The 24,685-nt window shown below is 45.8% G+C and overlaps 1 protein-coding gene across 1 annotated transcript in view; it reads left to right on the forward strand.

Moving 5' to 3' along the window:
- Positions 1 to 24,685, forward strand: part of SLC23A2 (solute carrier family 23 member 2) — a 134,377-nt gene that overhangs the window by 70,600 nt on the left and 39,092 nt on the right. The window contains 2 exon segments of the mRNA XM_070419956.1: positions 13,757 to 13,873; positions 17,312 to 17,469. Of these exon segments, the coding sequence (XP_070276057.1) occupies positions 13,757 to 13,873; positions 17,312 to 17,469 (275 nt within the window).

A 24,685-nucleotide genomic window follows, 5' to 3' on the forward strand; every position in this document is an offset into this window, starting at 1 on the left:
CATTTTCAGATTGCATTGCAGTCCTGAGACTTCTCACTTTCATTTGATAGACTTATTTGTTGATTTTATTTTAGAGAGACAGGAAAGTGGGGGGAAGAGAGAGAAAGAGAAAAACAGTGATTTGTTGTTCCACTTCTTTATACATTCATTGATTGATTCTTGTATGTGCCCTGACTGGGGATCAAACCTGCAGCCTTGGGGTATCAGGACGATGTTCTAAATAAATTTTAAAAATAGATTTTAACTTTATGGTGACAATTACTAATTTGATGCACTTATATAATGAGGCATTAATTCCAGAATCACTGCTTTGTATTATAGACAATAGATTCTGTATATTCTACTCACAAAGACCACTAGAAAGTTGACACATGCAAACATAGTACCCAACTTGGCTGAGTGCAACAATTTTGCAGTATAGTCACTACAGTGATAACAAATATTCTATTGGAATTTTGGAATAATCAAATTTTTATGTATGTGTGGTTTCTTTTTAAAATTTCTAGTCTGTGAGATAGACATTTCATTTTTGGGTATCTTGATCAGTATTGCTATTATTTGGTTAAGCTATTATAAATTAGACTAGAGTCATGCTGAATGTTGAAATTCCTGTGGTGTTGGATTCCACACTGCTCCTCAGAGTGCAGAGATGAGAGCAGCTACGGTCATCGTGTAGACTGATGCCTGTAGACTAGGCTTGCTTGGGTCTCAGCATCTTGTAGCAAAGTGCTTCCGAATTTATAGACTTGTTGGGTTGCATCCAGTGCTAAGGTCCTGGGTCCTTAATCACAGAGTTAGATGTTTCTAACTCTCTATCCCTCTCCCTTCCTCTCTGTAAAAAAATCAATAAAATATATATATAAAAATAAAAGAAACATCGATCAGCTGCCTCCTGCACACCCCCCACCGGGGATGTGCCCGCAGCCAAGGTACATGTCCTTGACCGGAATCGAACCTGGGACCCTTCAGTCCACAGGTCGACACTCTATCCACTGAGCCAAACCAGTCAGGGCTCATTGTTGTTTTGATTTGCATCTCTCGGACGATTAGTGACTTTGAGCATGTTTTCATATGTTTCTTGGCCTTCTGTATGTCCTCTTTTGAAAAGTGTCTATTTAGGTCCTTTGCCATTTTTTGATTGGATTGTTTATCTTCTTTTTGTTAAGTTGTATGAGTTCTCTATAAATTTTGGGGATTAAACCCTTATCTGAAATAGCATTGGCAAATGTGTTCTCCCATACAGTGGGCTTTCTTGTTGTTTTGTTGATGGTTTCTTTTGCTGTGCAGAAGCTTTTATTTGATGTAGTCCTGTTTGTTTATTTTCTCCTTAGTCTCCATTGCCTTAGGAGCTGTATCAGTAAAGATATTGCTACGACATATGTCTGCTATTTTGCTGCCTATGGAGTCTTGGAGGATTTTTATGGTTTCCCGTGCTGCTCCCATTTTCTGATACTGAATGTGGCAGTGAAGAAATGTGATCAGTCTTTTTCTTCTTATCAGTATATTGATCTTTTGCCTGTCTTATGGATTCTTTATCTTTGATATTCAGTAACTTTACTTAGATATGTGTTGCTGTTTTTTTTTGTTTTTTTGGGGGGTGGTGGTGATGGTAAAGAATTATGAATTTATTAGGTCATCTGGAAACCCAGATGAGCTGAGGCCCAAAATGGCGCCAGTAGCCAGGGACGGGGAGTCAGATTTTAAAGGACTTTAGGCGGGCTTTTTCTGGGCGGAAAATTCTCTGGGCGGTCCTGAGGGGAAAGATAATGGTGTTAGCAAGTGGAATGTAGTCTTAGGGAAAGGGAATGTCTATTGTGAAATGATTTGAAGGTCAGTTCCCAGGGAAGGGGATATCCATGCGATATTTGATCAGACTTAACATTCCAGCCTTTTGTTTTATGGAATAGGGGGAAGGTCATATCTTCCGTAGTTACTTCCTGCTGAGGGATGGACTTGTAGTTGGCTGGAACACTATAGATTTCTCATGGTTGGAGCGAGGGGTTGCAGCAGCATGATTTCCCCAAGAGACTGGTTAGTGAAGGCTCAAAAGCCATCCTGTTGAGTGGCTTGGTAGGTAAAAGCTGGTCCTGAGGCTACCAGTGTCACTTGTCTGGTTTTGCTGCTTTTCTGGACCTGGATCTGAAATACAACTGAGGCCTAGATGTTATCTTTAGAGAGGAAAAGATCTGGGGTCTAAGCTGCCTGACTAGTGATATGAAAGATCAGGGGTCCAACCACATGACCAGTTAGTTACCCTGGGGCAAGGTTCTTGTTTTCCCAGTTTGCCCCTTGCTCTAGGCATCCAGAATTTTCTGACCTAGCCCATTGTCCTTGCTCTGGGAGTCAAAGGGAGATGAGGTCTGGGCACAAAAGGCGGTTGTGATGGTGCCTAGGGGTGGTATTTCCTGAGTACAAGTAGGGGTTGTAACCTGTGGAGACAAACTTTTGTACATTTTAGTATTACTGGGGCAAAAGCTGGAACAATAAGAATTGACAAATGGTCTGATGGAAGGAAAGAGACATTAGTTTGGAGGGTTGTAGTCTGAGATACCAAAATGAGGTTTATTCTCTTGGCTTCATTTGTCCTTGGTTTAGGAAGATAGAATTTAGTAGATGGCTGCCGACTGCTTGGCACCTGGCTTTTCTAGGTGGCTGGAAACTGCGGTTTAATGATCTCAGTTTCCCTTCTGCTTGTCTTGGCTCAGTGCTTACAGATTTAACTCATTTTCTTTTTCTCTCAAAATGCCTGCCCATGCCTCTGCCTTTTATTACCAAAACCATACACTTTCTTTCCAATTTAATTAGAATTCTTAACTCTTAGAAACCTTAATTTTCCAATGATAACCAAGAAGTAAACAGCCAGCACGTCTTAGATTGACATTTATGAACACTCTCACTTTCAAGAAACACAACTTCAATAAGGCATCACATTAACACTATGGTGTCGGGTGAATTTCCCGCCAAAATATAAGATGGCGCGGGCAATTATTTAGGTTTCCCGCGCAAAATCAGGGATTTTTATGATACCTATTACCCCAATGGGTATGAAACGGTTCGCATACGCAGGTAGGTATCTTTGTGAACGGCAAACAAACAAATATTTGGTAATACGCAGTTACAATCGGCCCGAGTTTACACGTTTCCCGCACTCCACCGCAAATCTATATGAACCGAGTTAAGACGGCTCCCGCGGAGTACGCGCAATTCACGCGAGCCGACTTAACTCGTTTCCCGCACTCCAAGTGTTAACAGTTCCAAATCTACTTTATAGATTTTCTGTAACAAAAGCTATAATCAGGTGAACTTAAAATGTGTTGAAATATTTAGATGTTTATCATTTAACCCAGCAATGTGCCAAAGCTTTTAAGAAGACTTTGGAAAATTATGTATAGGCCCTATGAAGCTGGAGGTGGGGGGGGCGGGGAACAGGCCCCACAGCCTGTTCTAGGACGGTAGTTTCCAGGCCTCTGGCCACTTGTATTAAAAGTAGCACATTTTTCCTTAGAGATAACATGCTAAGATTTGGGTAATAATGAGTTCAGCCTCTGATAATAGCCACTGTTAAGTAAGAATTTGCAGTTTTGCAGTAAAGAAAGTAGTTCTTTGGGAAGGGCAGGGAGGTGAGAAGGTGCTGAGGTGAGAGCAGCTTTCAGAGCATTAAAGGGAGTGAGAATGCTGGCCTTGGGATCTAAAGGCTCAGTGAGGGGGTCCCTTCACTGCGTCATGGAGGAGCTTTGTGAGACGGCTGAAGTTGGGAACCCAGAGGTGAAAGTACACAGCGAGCCTGAGAAAGGAGAGTATTTCTTGTCTAGAGGAGGGGACAGTTATGGAGGAGATAAGGTGTTTACGGTCCAAGGTAATGGCTCGACTTTGCGGGGTGAGAGTGAAACCAAGGTAGGTAACTGTGGTTTGGGACAGCTGGGCTTTATGAGGGGATACGTGGTAGCCCTGGTTGGGCACGGAGGTAGAACGAGGAAAGAGTGGATAGAGCGGGTATTTTAGTAAGATGCAGTGTAGAGGTGAGGTGCGGCTAGTGGCTGTGAGACTAATCCTTCAACCCCCATAGTAGAGACTGAGGAGGGGACAGTGAATTCAGGGAGGGCAGAATGAGTGGCCTCCGTGTCAGTTAAAAAGGAGACCAACTTACCTGCTCCACAGTCGTCACCGAGGCTCTGTTCTAGTGATATAAGTCTGTGGGGCTTTGTCAGGGCCTGGGCAACTTCAGTTTTTGGTGGCCAGTCCCAGGAGGTGTGGAAGCTCCAGACCGGATCCAGAGGGCGGCCTTGCTGGACTGGCTGAAATTTGACTTGGAGGGGCCAGACTACAGTCTCATTTCCAGTGGCCTTCCCTTCCGCACCTTGGGCAGGGTCCAGGCGGGGTTCTCGAGTTTGGGCAGGACTTGGCCAAGTGTCCTTCCTTCTTGCATTTGAGGCATGGGCCTGGAGGAGGCTTAGCCCCTGACTTCTCCTTGGTTGGAGGACCGGCACTTCAGGAGAGTAGTGGCTAGGAGCTGAAAGGCTTCCCCTGGGCCCCAGCCTTGTCCTGATCTTGCTTTTGTTTTTGGATTTGTATCTCCACATCTCTATTGTTAAGACCTTAAAGGCCAGATTAACGAGGTCTTTTTGAGGGGTTTGTGGACCTGTGTCTATTTTTCAAAGTTTGCGGCGTATGTCGGGGGCTGATTGGGATATAAAGTGGGTGTTCGGAAGAAGGGTTCCCTCTGGGGAGGTGGGGTCCAAAATGGTAAACTTCTGTCAGGCCTCCGTGAGGCGGGAGAGGAGGAGAGCTGGGTTTTCGTTAGAGCCTTGAGAGATTTCATTAAATTTGTCATAGTTCACTGCCTTATGGGCAGCCTTTTTGAGTCTAGCAATGAGACAGATGATCATATGACTACGAAGCCGGCGCCCTGGAGAATTGACCTGATAGTCCCATCTCGGGTTAGTTTGGGGGAACCAGTCAGCGCCAATCGGGTTGGCTGGCGTGTCCTGTCTATGGAGGGCATCAGCATGGTCCTGAGCTGCTTGCCAAATGCACTCCTCCTCTGGGGTCAGAGAGGAGGACAGGATGACATAGATGTCGTGTCAGGTCATAGGAGTGGGTCAGGTACCGGAATTCCTTAGTAAAGGTGGTTGGATTGGTGGAGAAAGACCCAAGACGTCTCTCAATCTGTGCGAGGATGGACATTGAAAATGGGATATGTACCTGGACAATACCCTCGGCCCTGGCCACCTCTCGCAGGGGAAGGACAAGGGCTGGAGGCTGGCTGTCTGGAAAATAGTAAAAGGGGAACTTGGTAAGGAGGTTGAAGGGGTGGACAAAGGGGTGGAGTCTGAAAATGGGGGCATTTGGAGGAGGGACATAAGGAGGTGGGCTTGGGGGATCTGTAGGGGAGTGGAGAATCAAGTGATCAGGAGGGTCTGAAGGACCTGGCGGGTTGGAGAAGGACGATCAGAAGCCTTAGGGTGTAAAGGTCCGGGGTTGGCAGAAGGGCGTTTTGGGTGGAGTCGGATTTGATAAGGAAGCAAGTTTGAGAGAGAAGGATGATTGCGGAGAGTAAAGAAGGCCTGGACGTAGGGGATCTCTGACTACTTCCTATTGCGGTGACAGAAATTATTTAAGACGCAAAGAATGTTCAAATCGAAAGCTCCATTCTCGGGCCAATGCGAAAATTTAGATTGTGGATAAGGCGCTTTGGCCGGACCTCCGTGGAAGGGCCGAGTGTGTGAAGATTATGGGGGAGACATCCCAGAGGAGTTTTTTTGGGGGGTGCGGGGGGGAAGAGATGGTAAAAGAACTCCCAGTGGTGTAAATTAGGAAGAGGAGGGAAGAAACAAAGGGAGACCCGGGGGAAAAAAAACAACAAAAAACAAAAAAACAACAAAGGGAGACCCAGGGAGCTAGACTAGAGGGAGGGCGTCCCCGCCGGCTAGTCAGGCTCCAGAGTGAGGAAGATGGTCTAATCCATGTGGTGGGCTCCTGGGGCCGAGGCCGGACTGGCGAGGCTTTCTGGCCTAGCGCTAGGTCCTTTGTCTGAGATGGCAAATCAGAAACCCAGAGGGCTGACCCAGTGTCACTTACCGGAGATGAAATGCGCTGGTGTTGAGTGCGGGGTCAGTACTGAGAAGGAGAGAGAGGTCCCAGATCTGGCAACCTCCCTGGCTGGTTCGGGCGGGCCCGTGAGGGAGGGAGGCCTAATCGAGGCCACAATCATGTCACTCGAGTAGGATTTGGAGGTGAGCCCGGGTCAAGCTGCTGCCGACTAGCAAACTTGGGGTGATTGAAGCCAGGGTGATGGCTCCCCTTCCCCATGGAACCCTCCCGGGTTTCTGCACCTAATGCTAGGGTCAACGAAGGAGGAACGCATGAGGCCAAAAATATAAATAAAGAATTATGAAATTATTAGGTCATTGGGAAACCCAGATGGACTGAGCCCCCAAATGGTGCCTGCCTGCGTAGATATGTTTTGATGCTGACCATTCTGGGTCAGTTTTTTCTGGCACTTTTAATATGTAGTGTCTAAGCTCCTGTTACTTTAGGAAAGCAGTCTTGAATTATATCTTTACTTTTTGTTCCAGTCTGTTCTTTTGATTTTATTCCGTGGCTCCAGTTACAAATATTTTGGATCTCCATTGCCTGCTTTCTCTAGCTATCATTTCTCTCTAATATGTTTTTTTCACTTACATTGTTTTATTTTATTTTTTATTTATAGTCTGTGACCCTTACACTTCTTTTAAATGTCTATTTTCTCTTGTGCTCTCTGTCTCTTTTTTTAAAAAGTCCTCACCCGAGGATATTTTTTCCATTGATTTTTCAGAGGGCAGAAGGGAGGAAGGTAAGGGAGAGAGAAAACATCGATATGAGAGAGACATATTGAAAGGCTGCCTCCTGTAAGTGCCCCTACTAGGAATGAGGAAAGAACCTGCAATCCAGATACGTGCCCGTGACCAGAATTGAACCCGTGACCCTTTGGTGCACGGGCCAATGCATTAACCACTGAGCCACGCCAGCCAGTGACTTTCATTTTTCTTTTTCCCCCTTTACTTTTGTCCAAATTCTGTCAATTCATGTTTTATTTCTGTTTGTCTTTTAATTTCTGTTTTAAGGTCTTCCTAATAACTTGATTATTATTAATTAAAAAAATATTTTTACTATTGATTTCAGAGAGGAAAGTAGAGGAAAAGAGAGATAGAAACATCAATGATGAGAGAGAATTATTGATTGGCTGACTCCTGCACTCCCCCCACTGGGGGTCGAGCCCTCAACCGGGCATGTGCCCTTGACCGGAATCGAACCCGGGACCCTTCAGTCTGCAGGTCAACATTCTGTCCACTGAGCCAAACCAACTAGCTAGGGCTACAGTTGATTATTGAGGTTTTTTTTTTTTGTTTTTTTTTTTTTTAATATATTTTATTGATTTTTTACAGAGAGGAAGGAAGAGAGATAGAGAGCCAGAAACATCGATGAGAGAGAAACATCGATCAGCCGCCTCCTGCACATCTCCCACTGGGGATGTGCCCACAACCCAGGTACATGCCCTTGACCAGAATCGAACCTGGGACCTTTCAGTCCGCAGGCCGATGCTCTATCCACTGAGCCAAACCGGTTTCAGCATGATTATTGAGTTTTTAAGATATCTGAATTGTTCTTTATAATTCACTGAGTACTTGGAGGGTCTTTCTAATTTATAAAAATGTCCTTTATTTCTTGGAAATGTTCTTATTTCTTTGATTAATTCTTATATTCTGTTATCTTGGTTGTATTCTGACTTTTAAAACCATTACAATTTCTTATCCATATTTGTCTTTTTGTTATTTTTGGAACATATCTATCTTGTTTTTAGTTTGTAACACCTCTTTTGTCTTTTTTTTTTTTTTTTAAGGAGAGAGGGAGGGAAAGAAACATTGGTGTGAGAGAGAATCATTGATTGGTTGCCTCCCGTTCACACCCTGACTGGGGATTGAACTGCACCCTGGGCATGTGTTCTGACCGGGAATCAAACCCTCAACCCTTTGGTGCATGGGACAGCACTCCAACCAACTGAGCCACACCAGCTAAGGCTACTGTTGTGTTTGCTTTTATTTACTGATTAGAGCTTTTTAAAATGGCATTTATTTCTTCCCAGGTTCAAATTAAATTTTTTTTCCATTTATTTTAGAGGGAGAGAAGGGAGGGGAGGGAGAGAAGAAGGGAAAGAGAGAGAGAAAGAAATATGGATTTGTTATTCCACTTTTTTATGCATTCATTGGTTGCTTCCTGCATGTGCCCCGACCAGGGATGGAACCCCAAATCCTGGCGCTTGGGGATGACTCTCTACCCAACTGAGCTATCTGGCCAGGGCCAAATATTTTTCTTTTTATGATACAAGTTTTATTTTACTTTAAAAGTTTCTTCATACTACATTGGCCTTATTTCTTCTTATTTTGGGAGGCTTCCTTTGTCCCAGGTTTGTGAGGCAATAAACATGAGTGTAGGGTGGTTGTCTGGGAGTGAGGTTTGTCTGCTGGTGGGAGTTGCCACTGAATAACCAGGAGGAAAGCTGTCTCGTTGCGGTGGAGTCTAGATATCAGCATGTTGTCTCGGGCTGATCACAGTTCCTGTAGAGGAGGGTTCTTCTAGTCTCCTGCGAATAAGCCTGGTTTCTGTAACCTGCTCTGGCATTCTGGAAGCAGATGAGGATTCCACTGGTCATGTTTGCATTTAACCCCACCTAGTATTCCTGAGTCTGATGTCTTTCTGGTTTATATTCTTCAAACCAGTGGTCGCCAACCTTTTGGACCTCATGGACCACCAGGGGTCCGCGGACCACCGGTTGGCGACCACTGCTTCAAACAGTACATTGTTGTATCTTGAAGGATGAGGATAGCAGCAGGCAACAGGATGTCTGCTTGTTTTGCATAGTTAAAACCTATCCTCTTCCCATCCTTTTCTGTCTTGTGCCTCCAAGCTTGGAACCTTTCTGGGCTCCTGTTGGTCACTCAGCTCACTTCACACTATCCTCCTGCAAGCACACAGATTGTCTATTCCTTCCCTCTCCCTTACGAGTTACAGCTCAGGCAAATATTCCAGAAATGTGTTCATCTCATTTCTTTTCCATATTTTCTTTGTTCTTGTAGATTTGTGACATATTTATTCCTTCTGTGTGTTTTTAGGAGTTAGAGGAAATTGACACATGTGGCCAATCTAGCATGTTTAACTGGCACTCAAAAGCTGGTTCTTTAAAAAAAAACCACAACTGATGAAATTGATTAAGGAAATAATGAGAAAGCACAAATAAATATTAGCAGTGTGAAAGGAGATATAAGAAAAATGTATAAGAGAATATTAACTATGACATTATGATAATCAGTTTGAAACTCTATAGCAGGGTTGGCAAGCCATAGCCCATGCAAGCTACATCTGCCCAACACCTGTTTTGATAGTTTCATTGGAATATAGCCATACTCACTTGATAAATATTGTCTAAGGCTCTTCTGCATGACAGTGGCAGAGTCGAGCAGTTGTGACAGAGCCTTGATGACCCACAAAACCTAAAATATGTACTGTATAGCCTCTTACAGAAAGGGTTTGCTGGAGAAAATGATTTCCTAGAGAAAAAGAGACCGCAATTGACCCCCAAAGTGCTGGACTAGCTAAATAACCATTGAAGAGATTGGAAAGGTTATTAGTGATCTTAAGAAGGCTTCAACCAGAGAACTGAGTTCTGAGTTCATTAATCTTTGAAGAACAGGTAATTTCCTTGCTCTCTGATTATTTCAGACCATGGAAGAAGATAGAAAAGTCTTCCAAATGACATTATTAAACTATTAATGCAGTCGTCTTTTAAAGAAACCTTGCTCTTGAAAGTTATTGTTATTGAGGTTTTGCAGTGATTTATATTGTTAACGCAGTGATACTGACTCTGGTACCATAGCTTCTAATGACCGAGCACACGCCTGTCTCAATGAGGGCAGCAGCGTTTATGTGACAGAATTAACTGATCCCCTTGACCACACAGTTCCCTAGTCAGTGTCATCTTAATACTATTTGTACACATTTACATTTGTTCCATTTCTGTGTTATAGAAGCACCTTCATTACTAAGAAAGATAGAGATAGAGATAGAGATAGAGATAGAGATAGAGATAGAGAGAGAGAGATAGAGAGAGAGAGATAGAGAGAGAGAGAGAGAAAGAGTGTGTGTGTGTGTGTGTGTGTGTGTGTATTTGTACGTACACATGTCTTAATCTTAGTCTGCCAGGCCTGAAAGAGGACAGATATAGTCTCTTCATTTCTGTGCATTAAAACAATAGTTAAAACTAGTTGTACTAAGGGACATTGTAGTGTTACTGTACTTTCAGATATCTCTCTTTATTACTTTGTGAGCAGCAACACTCCCCACTTGGAGATGCAGATAATGTGATGGTGTTGAATTGCACAAATCCAATATCCACAGTAGCATCATGTTAGCAAAATGGTCAACTGAGTGTAGTGATTCCCAAGACCTGAGTTGGGGGTTCTCTAATCAGGTTCAGTGATTTGCTGAATTCAGAGAAGCGGTTGCACTCCTGGTTACAGCTTTTTTCAGAGAGAGGATACCGATTAAAATCCATGGAAAAGGCACGTAGGGAAGGATCCAGGAGACACCAGTTCAAGCTTTCAATTGTCCTCTTCCCATGGAGTCGGGTGGGCACTGCCTAATTTTCCCAGAAACAATGTGTGGCAGTTCTCAAGGAGTGTGCCAACCTGGGAAGCTCACTGGAGTCCTGGTGTCCAGGCTTTTATTGGGGAGCAGTCATGTAGGCGTGGCTGACCTTAATGTCCAGCTCCTTCAGAGGTCAAACTGATACCACGTAGCCCAAGGCCCCACCCCCCCAATGGATCACATCATTAGCATAAACTATTTGGGGCAGTCCAAGGCTTCAGGTAAACAAATACATTCTTTTTTTTTTTTAAATATATTTTATTGATTTCTTACAGAGAGGAAGGGAGAGAGATAGAGAGTTAGAAACATTGATGAGAGAGAAACATTGATTAGCTGCCTCCTGCACATCTCCTACTGGAGATGTGCCCACAACCCAGGCACATGCCCTTGACCGGAATCGAACCAGGGACCTTTCAGTCCGCAAGCTGACGCTCTATCCACTGAGCCAAACCGGTTTCGGCAACAAATACATTCTTAAGAAGCAGGATGTCCCAAGAGGGTAGGTATTACCTCCCAGGTGCCAAAAGGGCCAAACCTTTCCCTGACATGCAGGTTTGGACATCCCACACCTGCTGAGTTAATTCTTCACTGCATATCACTACGTATCAAATTCTTCACACATGCGTACTCTCTCTACCAACAGATGTTTAAAAGACATGCATATCCCATTTTACCCATTCAACAGTGAACTCTCCCACTATCCACTTTTTGAATGGAGAAAAAGTTCTCTCGGGAAGGTCATATTCAAGTCACATTTGGATTAGATCAAATATAGACTTACACGGGATTTACCTTTAGGCTTCAGAAGGTAAGCCTGAATTGCATCACTTCTTTTGTGCAAGGGTATTTGTCCTCTAAGTCCCTGTTGTCCTGTGCATGGAAAATTGAGTAATAATACATGGAGTCACCATCTTTCTATGGGTTAGATGTGGTCAAGGGTCAGAATGTTTTGTCTCCTGGTAGACACTCTGTTTGTTAGGTTATAAAAGATTTTTTAAAAAAATGCACATCTCAGGTCCCAAGAAATTGTTCATTGGGTTTTAGGAATCAGAGCAGTTCTGAGTTTTCTGTTTGGCTCAGATGCTGGATGACTTCAGAAGTGATGCTGACTTGACTTGGAATGATGAACACACAATACAATATACAGATGCTGTATTACAGAATTGTATATCTGAAACCTATATAATTTTATTAGCCAACTGGAGGCCCAGTGCATGGATTTGTGCACTCGTGGGGTTCCTCAGCCTGGCTTGCACCCTCTCCCAATCTGGGACCCCTTGGGAGATGTTGGACTGCCAGTTTCGTCCCGATTGCTTTCAGGGATTGGCCTAAACTGGCAATCTGACATCCCCGGAGGGATGCAGCAGTGCACAACGCAGGTGGTCGGGGAGGAGCCCAAGCTGGGCACTGTGCCGCTCCCGCTCATCCCGGTCCTGCTGCACCTGCCGCAGTTGCCTCTTGGTAGCACTGCAGCTGAGGTGGGAGAGGCTCATGCAGCCGCAGCCGCAGCTGTAGCTGCGCTCTCCAGCCGTGAGCCTGGCATCTGGCACCTGCTGAGCGGTGCTCCTGCTGTGGGAGCACACTGACCACCAGGGGGCAGGTCCTGCATTGAGAGCCTGCCTCCTGGTGGTCAGTACACGTCATAGTGACCGGTCATTCGGTTGTTTGGTTGCTTAGGCTTTTAGATATAGATGTTACCCAATAAATACAATTGAAAAGAAAAGGAAGTGATGTCGATACTGACTGGGAATGTCTAGACTATGACCTAGACCAGTGGTTTTCAAACTTTTTCATCTCATGGCACACATAAACTAATTATTAAAATTCAGCACCATACCAAAAAGTATATATTTTGCCAGTGTGACAAAAAAAATAGGTATAATATTGATTCATTTACACCGGATGGCTCTTGTTGTGTTGGCTGTTGTCATTTTTTTTTTTTATTTGATAATCTAAGGGAAAAGAGGTCAGTGCCCCTAATAGTCAGATATTGCATGTTGTAAAAATTCTTGTGGCACACCAGTTTAAACTTGGTGAATGAGACTATAACCTAAAGTGTCTGGTCTTTGTGAAGATTTTGTCTCAAAAAGCATGCAACACTTAATATATATAAAAAAAAATCTTTAGTAGTGGTGGGAAGAAGAAAAAGAAAATTGCCCCCTGAAACTAGAAATTCATTTTTGGTCTGTTATTTTAAGTAAAGTATGAGTCACTTATCTGTACACTGAATTTCGTTCTTTTCACTCACCATTGTGTCTGAGTAGCAGTGTTTTGGTACAAGGTTGTAGGACTTTATTTTTAGGTACAAAAAATTCTCTTTGCAGGGATGGGGGAGGGCGGGAGCAACAGATTAATGCTCTCTGTTTGAAGTGGTTAGCATTTCATATTATTTCTTCATTCTGGTCACCACTGCTCATGTCCAGGTATTACTTTTTGGTCCCATCCTGGGAGCATCATCTCCACCCAGGTGGTCTCTAGGCTGGGGAGAAGCTCTGAGCAAACTGAATGCTCTAGGGCAGTGGTTCTCAACCTTCCTAATGCCGCGACCCTTTAATACAGTTCCTCATATTGTGGTGACCCCCAATTTCATTGTTACAAATTGAACATAATTAAAGCAGAGTGATTAATCACAAAAACAATATGTAATTATATATGTGTTTTCCGATGGTCTTAGGCGACCCCTGTGAAAGGCTCGCGACCCACAGGTTGAGAACCACTGCCTCTAGGGGTTGAGAAGATGGCAATGGATACTGAATCCCCAAAGCCTGAAGATGGGGTGTCCCACTGAGCCAGTGTGTTTGAGTATTGTGTCAAAGGTAGCCAAGGCTTAATTTTATGGGGAAGTGGCAGCCACTTTATCAAATTGTGTTTTAGTAGTGGGCCTGTACTAAACTGAGCTAACGTCACTCCTTACATTTATTTATTTAGTTATTTAGTTAGTTAGTTAGTTATTGAGAGTGAAAGGGAGGGAGAGAGGCAGAGGGAAACATCCATGTGAGAGAGATACTGCTGAGCCAAACTAACTAGGGCAGTCCTTGTTTTTATTAAACAACTCCTTTGTCTCTCTTGCTTACAGAGCTCTCTGGCCGAGACGTTGGATAGCACTGGCAGTCTAGACCCCCAGAGATCGGACATGATTTACACCATAGAAGACGTCCCTCCTTGGTACCTGTGCATATTTCTGGGGCTGCAGGTAAGATGGTTCCTTTAGGATGTAACCACCAGCAGATGCTTGAGTTCTCTGTCTGGATGTTTTTTAAATTCAGTTTTGATTTTGATTTATTGAGGACTTTATTATAAACTAGAGGCCCAGTGCACGAATTCGTGCACAGGTGAGGTCCCTCGACCTGGCCAGTGATCGCAACCTTCTCGCCCAGTCCCAATCGTGGCCAGTGGGGGCCAGCCAGCCGGGGAGGGACCGCGGGAGGGCTCCAGGGTGTGTTCGACCATCTCACCCAGTCCCCATCAGCCGGACCCCTGCAGCAAGCTAACCTACCGGTTGGAGTGTCTGCCCCCTGGTGGTCAGGGTGCGTCATAGCGACTGGTCGAGCGGTCGACCACTTAGCATATTAGGCTTTATATATATAGACTAGAGGCCCGGTGCACGAAATTCGGCCTGCACCCTATCCAATCTGGGACCCCTCAGAGGATGTCCAACTGCCACAAGGATCAGGCCTAAACCAGCAGTCGACATCCCTCTTATGATCTGGGACTGCTGGCTCCTAACCGCTCGCCTGCCTGCCTGATCGCCCCTAACCGCCTCTGCCTGCTGGCTGATCACCCCCTAACTGCTCCTCTGCTGGCCTAATTGCCCCCAACTGCCCTCCCCTGCCGCCTGATCACTCCCAACAGCCCTCCCCTGCCGGCCCGATCGCTCCTAACTGCTCTCCCCTGCTGGCCTGATCACATCCCTAACTGCTTGCTCCCCTGCCAGCCTGATCGCCCCTAACTGCCTCTGCCTTAGCCCCCACCACTATGGCTTTGTCCGGAAGGAAGTCGGACATCTGGAAGATGTCCAATCGACCCGGTCTAATAAACATATTACGTTTTTATTAGTATAGATTACTCTCTTAAGAATGATGAATGGAAATTGTTAACATCAGTTTCATAGTAGTGAAAGGAAGAAAAGAAAGGAGGAGGAGATTAAACAGAATGAAGGAAGGAAAACGGAATAAGCAAAGGAAATGACATGGAAGGAAGGACTGAAAATTGTAGAGATATAGAAAAAAGGAAGAACAGAGGGAGAGAAAAGTAGAAGAGAAGAGAAAAGAACTAGTTTTCATTTCTCATTCCCGGCTTAGTTAACCAACTCACAGTCACAGTCAGTTCTGCCATGAAACATGGGCGACACTGAAAAATGCCATGTTGGCCAGATCGTAAACGGCATGTTTCAGTCTTTTTAAAGAAAGGCAAACTTTGCCAGAGAAGCAGCTGCTTTGTCTGCTGTGGCTTCCAGTGGGAGCAGAGCAGGGATGCTGCCAGGGGAGGGAGTGGAACAGGGCTGGGCTCCTATGATTTTGGTGCTTTCCCTCATCTCAGCACCCTCTTCCCACTTAATGGACTGAAGTGGCGCTCTAGAGAAAGGGGACAAGACAGGAAGCTCTTTTCTAGGATTCACACCCATGACCTGGGTTTGCCTTGGTTGTTTTATCCGTGTGAAAGCTGCGACCTGCATGGCTAGGGTTCAGGACCTAGAGAAGGGCTGTGCACAAATGACGAGACTAGACAAGAAATACAAATTTGGATATCATGGGGGGCCGGGCAGTGAGCCATTCTTTAGTGGAAAGGTTTCACTGGTGCCCAGGCCCTGCCAACCTTGTATTCAATTTTAGATACACATATTGCCCTTAGGCAGTAATCCCGGCAGCAGACAGATTATCTTAAAGGTCAGTAAATATTAGTAAAGATTTACTTTGGGACTATTAGGTCAGGAAATTGCTTGAGCTACCATTGTCTTGACAGAACAATGGTGCATAGCTTTAGCCCTTGCCAAAGCTCAAGGTCCATCAGCCTTCTGGGTTCCTTGTTTGCACTTTTCCGATAATGTAGACCAGTGGTCGGCAAACTGTGGCTCGCGAGCCACATGCGGCTCTTTGGCCCTTGAGTGTGGCTCTTCCTAAGCCTTAGGAGTACCCTAATTAAGTTAATAACAATGTACCTACCTATATAGTTTAAGTTTAAAAAATTTGGCTCTCAGAAGAAATTTCAATCGTTGTACTGTTGATATTTGGCTCTGTTGACTAATGAGTTTGCCGACCACTGGTGTAGACAATGGATAGCTTTCAGCATAGCCAGACTCTGTTCTCAGGTCTGACTTTCCATTCTTCATTTTTTTTAAGTTTGAATGACAGTTTAACCTGGCGTATTTCAAATGCTGAGAAACTCAGTCTCATTGCCCGGACAGGTTTATGCACTTGGAGGTGAGGCTGTACCTGCCCCGACAGCTGATGCTTTGGTCTGGGTTTCCAGCCCTCCCGACCCCCTTTAGGTATCACAGCACTTGGTTACCCGACCTGAAAGGTGTCTAATAAAGGAGAAGTCACAACCCAAGGAGCTGAGTGGTCGTGGGGATAATTTTCCTTGGGTTGAACATCCTGAAACAGAGTGAGGAGACTTGCTTTTTAAAATGTTTATATTCTAGGTGTTTCTAGAAGTGTTTCCTGGTCAAATGGGATTGGGAACCCTGCATGCATCATGGCCTTCTTGACGATGCACAGTGTTCTTAAGCTTGTGAGCATCCCTGAGAAGTCCTGGATGGGAATGTTCTGTTTCCCTGCACGAAACACCTGTTAGTGTTATGAAATTTGGGCTTTATGGGCTGCAAGCAACACATTTTGGCAAACAGGAGCAGAGATGGGGAACTCTTGGGAATAAAATTGGGTTTGCCGAACAGAAGCAGGCACTGAACAAGCAGGCCCCTGGGAGGAAGGGAAGTGAGCGTGGCTGCTAGGAATATCCTGCTGGGAGTGGAGGTGGGGCCCCCAAAGGAGAGTGAGCTGGCTCTTTGTGGAGCATTCTCCAGCTCCTGTGTGACCTTAACCCTTCCCTGATTGTTATGAAACAATGCCACCATAGAAAAGGGGGGGGGGGGGGAACACCCTGTGTAAGGAAGCTTTAACCCCCAGACCCATTATTTCAAGAATACAGATGTAGAATTCTACATAAAATATTGGCAAGTCAAACTGCAGAAGAAAGATATAGCAAGACTCCTAGAGTTTGTTTCAAGAATGGTTCCACGCAAAATAATTAATGTGCACAAATCAGAGGAGAAAGACGTATGATTTTAGCAATTGATACTGAAAAGCATTTGAAAAAAAGCAGGTAATTCCAGTAAGAATTGCAGGAGTAAAATATTAATAAAATATGATTGCATTAAGTGTTTCCTTTATGCTGACCTGGACTCATGTGAATAATAAGTAATGATACAAGTATAATGGAAATGTAATGGAAAGGAGAAATACTGAAAAAGAAACGTGATTTGGTATATGATACTAGTGTGTACCTAAGCAAACCAAAGAGTTCCTTTTTTAAAAAACAAAACAAAACAAAACATTTTAGGGGTGAGTTAGGATGAAATCAGAAAATAACGAGGAAGGGTTTACTCTTTCCTCTGTCTCCCTGTCACCCACAGCACTATCTGACTTGCTTCAGCGGCACCATCGCAGTGCCCTTTCTGCTGGCCGACGCCATGTGTGTGGGGTATGACCAGTGGGCCACCAGCCAGCTCATTGGGACCATTTTCTTCTGTGTGGGAATCACAACTCTGCTGCAGACAACGTTTGGGTGCAGGTGAGACTGGAGTACTAAATGGGATCCCGAAGCCCCTGTAAGGAAGGCATCGAACGACACCGTTTACCTAGGCAGCTTAGGAGGACTGACTGGTGGGTGGGTGTTGTTGTAGTGAGCCCTGCCCCCGCCTACCCTGCACCGTGTTTCTTCTCTTGGTGGATGGCACCACCCCCCACCTGGCTGTGCACGCTGGAAAGTCTGATGCTCTCAGCTCCTTCCATCCCTCCAGCTGCAGGGCAAGCTCTCCAGTGCCCGTCCTGCCACGTTCCTTTAGTCAGACCTGGGCTGTTGCACTAGGTTCCCAGTTGGTTTCCATGCCCCCAGGGCCACTCTCCTTGCCCCACTCTGTGCACCAGCCCCCCGAGCCTTCTTTCCAACATTGGCATCTTCCTCGGAGCTGCCAGGCTGCAGCCCCACTCCCGGTGTAAAACCAGGATGTGCCCACTTTTGAAGCTTCTCCCTTGCTCTCTGTCTGTCCTGTCCCCTGCCTTTCCAGCCATGCCTCTGATCCCTGCTGTCCCCTTCTCTGGCTCTCCCTGGGGTGGCCTCCCTGAGCCACCTGCTACTTCACCCTGCTGTGCTTGTGTGCCCCAGCACCCCATGCACCCTGCTCATCCTTCCAGTCTGGCTTGCTCCTCTCCTCGCTGAAGCACCCCGACTCCTCGAAGCCTCCTTTGTTCTCTCAGTTCCCACACATGCATCTTGTGTTCATTCTTCTAATGTGGCTCTTCTTCCACTGTGTCCTTTTTTGTTTTTGTGTCTTTTCCTGTTGGATTGTGCTCCCTTCCTTGATGCCAGGGCTCTGATTGTTCACCTTTGCTTCCCTGCTCCCGGCTTAAATGGGCAAGGAGCTGGCTGAGGACGGGAGGAGAGCCCCTCTCTCCTGCCGCCTCCTGCGGGCTTGCTGTTTTCTCCTGCCCCCTCTTTTGCTCTCTTCACACTGTAGCCTCTTCCTCTACCCGGAGGCTGCAGGGACAGACTCTTCTTGGGAAGGGTAGGGAGTAAGCTTCTGAGTTCTGGTTCTGTCTCTTGCTCTATGAGAGAGATGCTGGGGAAGGGCTTCGCCTTGCCTTCTGGGGGAAAGAGAGGGCGATAGTACAACGGCAGCCTGGGAGTCATGGACTGTATTCCAATGAGTCAGAATCCACAGGGACCTTGAGCGTGTGGGAGACCCAGGAGCAGTGTTAGGGTGTCCCAGGTGGTGGCACAGGCAACGCCTGGGAAGGGAAGTGGTCGTTTCCTTGCAGGTCTGCTGATGGGAGGGAGCCATGTGGTCTGAAGGCTGTGGGGTTGGCCAGCTCTTGGAGTTCTCAAAACCCCAGCCTCTGCAGGACTGACTACCTGTGGCCACCATGCTGAGCAAATCCCTTACCTCAGAAGGGAAGGTCTCCTTAGGGGACGCTGAAAGGAAGGTCAGGGTGCCATTGACCTAGAGCAGTGGTCGACAAACCGCGGCTTGCGAGCCACATGGGGCTCTTCCACAAAATACCACATGTGGGTGCGCATGTACAGTGCGAAGTTGACTTAAAACTTTAAAGTTTATTAAGTTAATTTTAGGGAACGTTGTGGAGTGAAAGAAGATGTAGTGTTGAGGATTGAGAAAGGTATGTTGAGATGGTTTGGACATATAGAGAGGATGAACGAAAGGAGATAGACGAAACAAGTATACAAGACGAGTGTGGATGGGAGAGTTGGAAGGGGTTGACCTCAGCGAACGTACCTCAATCAGATTGAGGATGTTTTTAGCAAAGGCCAGCTTAGGAGTACCCTAATTAAGTTAATAACAGTGTACCTACCTATATAGTTTAAGTTTAAAAAATTTAGCTCTCCAAAGAAATTTCAATCATTGTATTGTTGATATTTGGCTCTGTTGACTAATGAGTTTGCCGACCACTGACCTAGAGGAAGGAGGTGTGTTCTGGGCATTCCAGGGAGGACTTGATTCATTTTGTCAGTACCAGGAAGCAGGAGAAAACAAATCCAGGTAGTTAAATTTGGCTGACAACAGCTTTCATTCTTTTGATATGCACTTAAGGTTCTGTATTCCAAGTCCAGAGTGGACTAAAAAGCTTTTGTTGGCTGACTCGGGAGCCTTACTTTGTACATAGGGCACTGGTTCTCTGGGGGAATTTTTATTTTTATTTTTTTCTCTAAACAGCTGATTCATCAAGGAGCTTATAGCAGAAACTGTAAATTTGGGCAGTGCCTGTAGTTGAGAATTGTTGGTTGATAGGAAGAAGGAATGAAGACATCGATATTGTGGTATAATATGCACGGTGTGCAACTCAGGCCAAGGTCAGCATGGTCAGCGCATTGCCAGTGCTGGTGACATCAAGTTGTTGGATATTTTAATGATAAACTGTAATCCCATGGGCAGTCAGAACCTACAGTTCCCCGTATAAACCAAGAGTTTACACAGTGTGGCAAATGATGATTTCTTCTCCTTCATACTCGGGGCAGTGGAACAAGCAAGCATGAGAGTTAGTGGGGCCTGGGCAGGTGAGTTCTCCAGCTTGGTTTCCTTTCGTGAAAACGAGAGGAGGCTCTTCCTAAGGTGTTCTGTGGATGACATTGGCCATTATTTGAATGGACCTATTGTGCTTTCATGGATTATAAACTTCCTGAAATACGTTTGGGGAGTCATCATGCACGAATAACAGGAAAAGCCTTTTAGTTTTGCTAAATGCTAACATAGACACTTATCATAGGCTGTGAGTGATCATTTTAACAGTCTTGTGTATTTTACTTACTGGTCACAACAGGATCAAAGAAACAGAGAAAGCAATTGGGACTGAGGTTTGTTAGGTTGGGGGGCAGGGGGACCGTGCAGGAGGGAACTGCTGACTAGCCAAGAGTGGAGTTTATTCCCAGTGTCAGCCATGGATTGCAGATGGCCTGTTCATGTGTTTGTTGTTGGTTTTTTGGGGGGGGGGGGGGGGGGGGGGGGGGCGGGGTGATGCTGGTGGGGCAGTTCAGCACTTAGGCTTAAAGCAGCAGGAGAAAAAGTTTTTCATGTTCAGCTTTCATGATTTCTAAGATGGATTTTCTGACATTTCTGGTTTATAGTATTGTGTGTGCGTTCTGTATGCTTCTTTGCTATTTGCCGACCACCTGACGAGTACTGGATAACTCCATTGCACTGGATGCCGCCGGTGCCTGGGACCTAGAGACCAACCGTGGTCTGTGCTTATGAGGAGGGGGCCCTTTATTTTGAGGAAGCTAAGACTGCTGCAGGTCTAGCTCAGAGGAAGAAAGTGTAAGCATCCCGAACTGTGGGCAGCGGCAGGCCATCACTCTTCCTCATTTCACACGGGTACCCCGGGGAAGAGGGGCCCGCTGTTCTCAGACACCTGCTTCATCCCATAAAAAACTCAGAATTGGTAGGGAGACAGTGAAGGGGACACAGACGTGCGCTTCTGCAAGCCTGAGCATGCGCTCTGACTGCAGCTGTCAGCTGTCACATCACTCCTTTGGAGGCTGTTTCCCACGGGCCGGGCTGAGGACACAAAAAATATGTCTGGGCCAGTGTGGGCTGCAGAGCCTCCTTCCTTCACTGCGCATCTCCCCTGGCACAGGCCCCGGGCCCAGGTGTGGGACTTCGGTGGCTTTCCTGCTTCCCAGAGCTTCTGCTTGCAGCGGGCGGGCGGTCTGTGCCCTGCCTGCTTCTTTCACCTTCTCCTGCTCCCACCTTTTCCTCCTCCTCCTCCCTTTGACCTTGACCCGCACTTTGCTTTCAACTAGGTTTTCCCTGAGTGAGGTTTCCTTGAGTGAGGTTTCAACATCTCTGGTTCTGTTTCATTATGATGTCAATCCCAGCCACACCTTGGACTTGTTCCAGGAATTAGTACAAAGCCTTTAAAATCCTGAGAGATCAGGGCAGGGGTACGAGCCAGCTTGCAGCCGTCTCGGTGCATCATCCCCACCCCCCAACCCCTGGGTGTCAGTGCAGAGCTGGGGGTGAAAGAGGTCCTTCGGCACCTGCCCCTTGCCTGCCACACTGACCTTCCCTGAGGTGTGGCAGGCTCTGTGTCAGGGGGTCACTTGCAGCCTTTTGCTTCGGGCACCTCTCGGAGGCATCACTGAGCTCTCCAGCAAAAGGAAAGACTAGGCTCTCCTTGTTGTGGTAGCCACTGTTGTCATCTGCCCTGAGAAGGCAGCGTCCCCCACTTCCATCTCCTTGGGTCTGGGGGCCTGTATATGTTGTGTGTCACTAGGTACGGGGACCACTCCAGGATACTTCAAGGTCTCAAGTCCAGGACTTTGAACTATTATTGATGAGACTTGGGAGAATCGAGGGGTGCAGTGCTTAGATTGAGGTGGGGAGACTGGGGTTCCCCCACACTCTCTGTATATGCACTTTGTGTGGGGGGCATATGTACTTTTTTGAACTGCTTAAAAGTAAAGTTGCAGACAACATGCCAGTTCACCCTAAATATCTCCTGGGAATGAGGGAAAGTCTCCTGTGTAATAACCGCTCACAGCAGTCGTTCTGCCCTATCATCCAATATGCAGCCACAGTTAACTGCCCAAGTTGTCCCTAAAATACCTTTAGGGCTAGTCCCTCCACCTCCCTGAACCAGGATCCAGTCAAGTTCATGTGGTGCATTTGTTTGTTGCATCGCTCTGGCCTCAATAATAAACAGTCCCCACCTTTTCCCTCCAATCACCCCCTTTTAAAGAGTCTAGGCCAGCTGTCTGTCAAGTGTTCTGTGGTCTGAATTTGTCTGTGTCCTTATGGTGGTATTCGATTTGTTCCACAACCTCCCCCCCCCACCCCCCTTATTTGTTCTAAACTGGGAGGTGGGGCTAGAGGCATGGTTGATTCAGGGTGAAAATTTTGCAAAAATTACTAGATAGGTGACTTTACATTGGGCTCTCCCCCACCAAATTAAAAAAATTACTGTTACTGTCCATTTACTACAAGTTTTAGGTAGTATAGTGTGGGGCAAAAGTAGGTTTACAGTTGTGAGTATGTGAAGCCATTTATTCTTGTATTATTACTTATTAATGACTATATTTTGCATATGAACAACTGTAAACCTACTTTTGCCTCACCCTGTATATTAATGAAATGGGCCCCGTGAGAACCTGATGCTAATGACCGTGGAGGAGGGAGCTTTCCCGCACCCCTGACTGCTGCAGGGCTGGCGGAGACATCGCCCTCGTTCCACCTTTTTCATGTGACTGTGGGCAAGCCGCCTGATCTCTCAGGGCCTCCTTCTGGTTAATCCTGGGCACCTGTCCACGCTTGCCTGCGGGCGCTCATTATTTCAGGGGCCTCTGGAAGGGGAGGAGGCAGACAGGCGCCGGGGAGAGAGGTTGCAGTGAGCTTGGGGCTGGGGCAGCTGCCAGCAGCGTCTCTGATGAGCGTAGGGGTGGTTGGGCATCGTGCTCCATGGCCACTGCCATCAGCTTTGCTCCTTCGACTCGATCCTTGGTGGTCTTCCCCCTTCTCCTAACACACTGCTTCTCTGTTCATATTTCTGATGCTCCTGGGGACGAGGAGACTGACTGTGTCCTCTGAGGGTATATGGGGTGAATGATTCTAGTTCTCCAGTCTTTTTTTGATGTCACATCCTCCTTGCCCGGCACATTCTCACATGCTCTGAATGGCTCCTCCTTCTCCTCATGGCCCACTGCCCCTCCCTCTTAGCCATCCTCGCAGACGCTGTGCAGGATTAGGGCAGCTTTACACAGACCTAGAGGACAGAGCCGCTCACCAAATACCAAAGGGAAACTTTTGTCTTTTTCCAATATTGTGGTTTTTTGTTAACTATTTAACATCACTCTAGTATTTAAGGAATGTGATGTCATCCTCCTCCCATTCCTTTTTAAAAAATATATGTATTTTTATTGATTTCAGAGAGGAAAGGAGAGGGGGAGAGAGATAGGAACATCACTGATGAGAGAAAATCATTGATCGGCTGCCTCCTGCTCGCCCCACACTGGGGATTGAGCGCGCAACCTGGGCATGTGTTCTGACTGAGAATTGAACTTTGACCTTCTGGTTCATAGGTTGACATTCAGCCACTGAGTCACGCCGGCCAGGCAAGACACTTACTTTATAGACATAATTTAAATCAAAACTATTGAGGGGTAATTGACATACAGTAACATTGAACCTTTTTTATATGTACAGTTATATAAGGTTTTACTCAACGGATACAGTCATATAACCCACCCGACAGAACATTGCCACACCCCAAGGACTTCTCTCGTGCCTCCCTGTGACTCCTTAGATCTTTAAGTAATAAAAGTATTTTAGGCTACTAGCCCTTGACCTGAAATAGGTGATACTATCATGTTTGAAAAGGAGGTTATCAAAATCACACCCAACTAGCCCTCTGGGTTCCTGCGCACTGTCTGAGCCAAGCCTGCTGCTATGAGCTGTGGCTCTGTGGGGGTGGGGTGGGGGGGGAGGGTTGAGACGGGTGCCAGTCAGCTGCTTCCTCCCCACCGAGGCTCTTCAGGAGCCTCTCTGGTTGACAGTGCTGACCAGAAGAGTTCATATAGTTTTTAGTGTTTATCTATAAAACCAGAATAACATGACCTTGAAGATAATGGTTACACTTGCTTTTAGTTGAGTTTTTTTTAATCAACTCAAAATGAATTAGCAATAAAATGCAAGAATCATGAAAACTGTAAGTACTAGAATGAAATCAGAGTGATTTCCCTTTTTAATCTAAAAGTGGGCTTTTAAACTTTTAAACGCAAACTCTAGGAACCATACAAGGATGGTAAATTTGATGACACTGAATATAAGAACATGTTTTTAAACTTTGTAAAAATACACCGTAAACAGACAAAATGACAAACTGGAGAAAGTATTTGTATCATATCCCAGAGAAGCTCTACTGTCTCCACTATAGAAAGAACTTTAAAAAATCAGTGTTAAAAAATAGCAAAAATCATATAGAAAAGAGCAAAAAGACATGAACAGACAGTTCACAAAAACCATTATGCCGTGGCCTTTCTTCACCCTGTGAAAGGATCCTCATCAAACTGACGGATAAGAGAAACATAAATGAAAGCCACCCTAAGATACCATTTCCCCTTTGTCAGACACAAAATGAAAACCCCGACAAGCCGCTCTTTCGCCAAGGCTATGGGCGTGTAGGGTTTCTTACACATTGCTGTCAGGAGCGAAAATAGGGCAGCCCTTATGGAGAGGAATTGTACAATCTAGACTGCATATGCATTTACCATTTGATCCAAT

Source organism: Myotis yumanensis, unplaced genomic scaffold (assembly GCF_028538775.1).
Source record: "Myotis yumanensis isolate MYYU_CA2020_CCGP unplaced genomic scaffold, mMyoYum1.0.hap1 SCAF_7, whole genome shotgun sequence".
NCBI lineage: Eukaryota > Metazoa > Chordata > Mammalia > Chiroptera > Vespertilionidae > Myotis > Myotis yumanensis.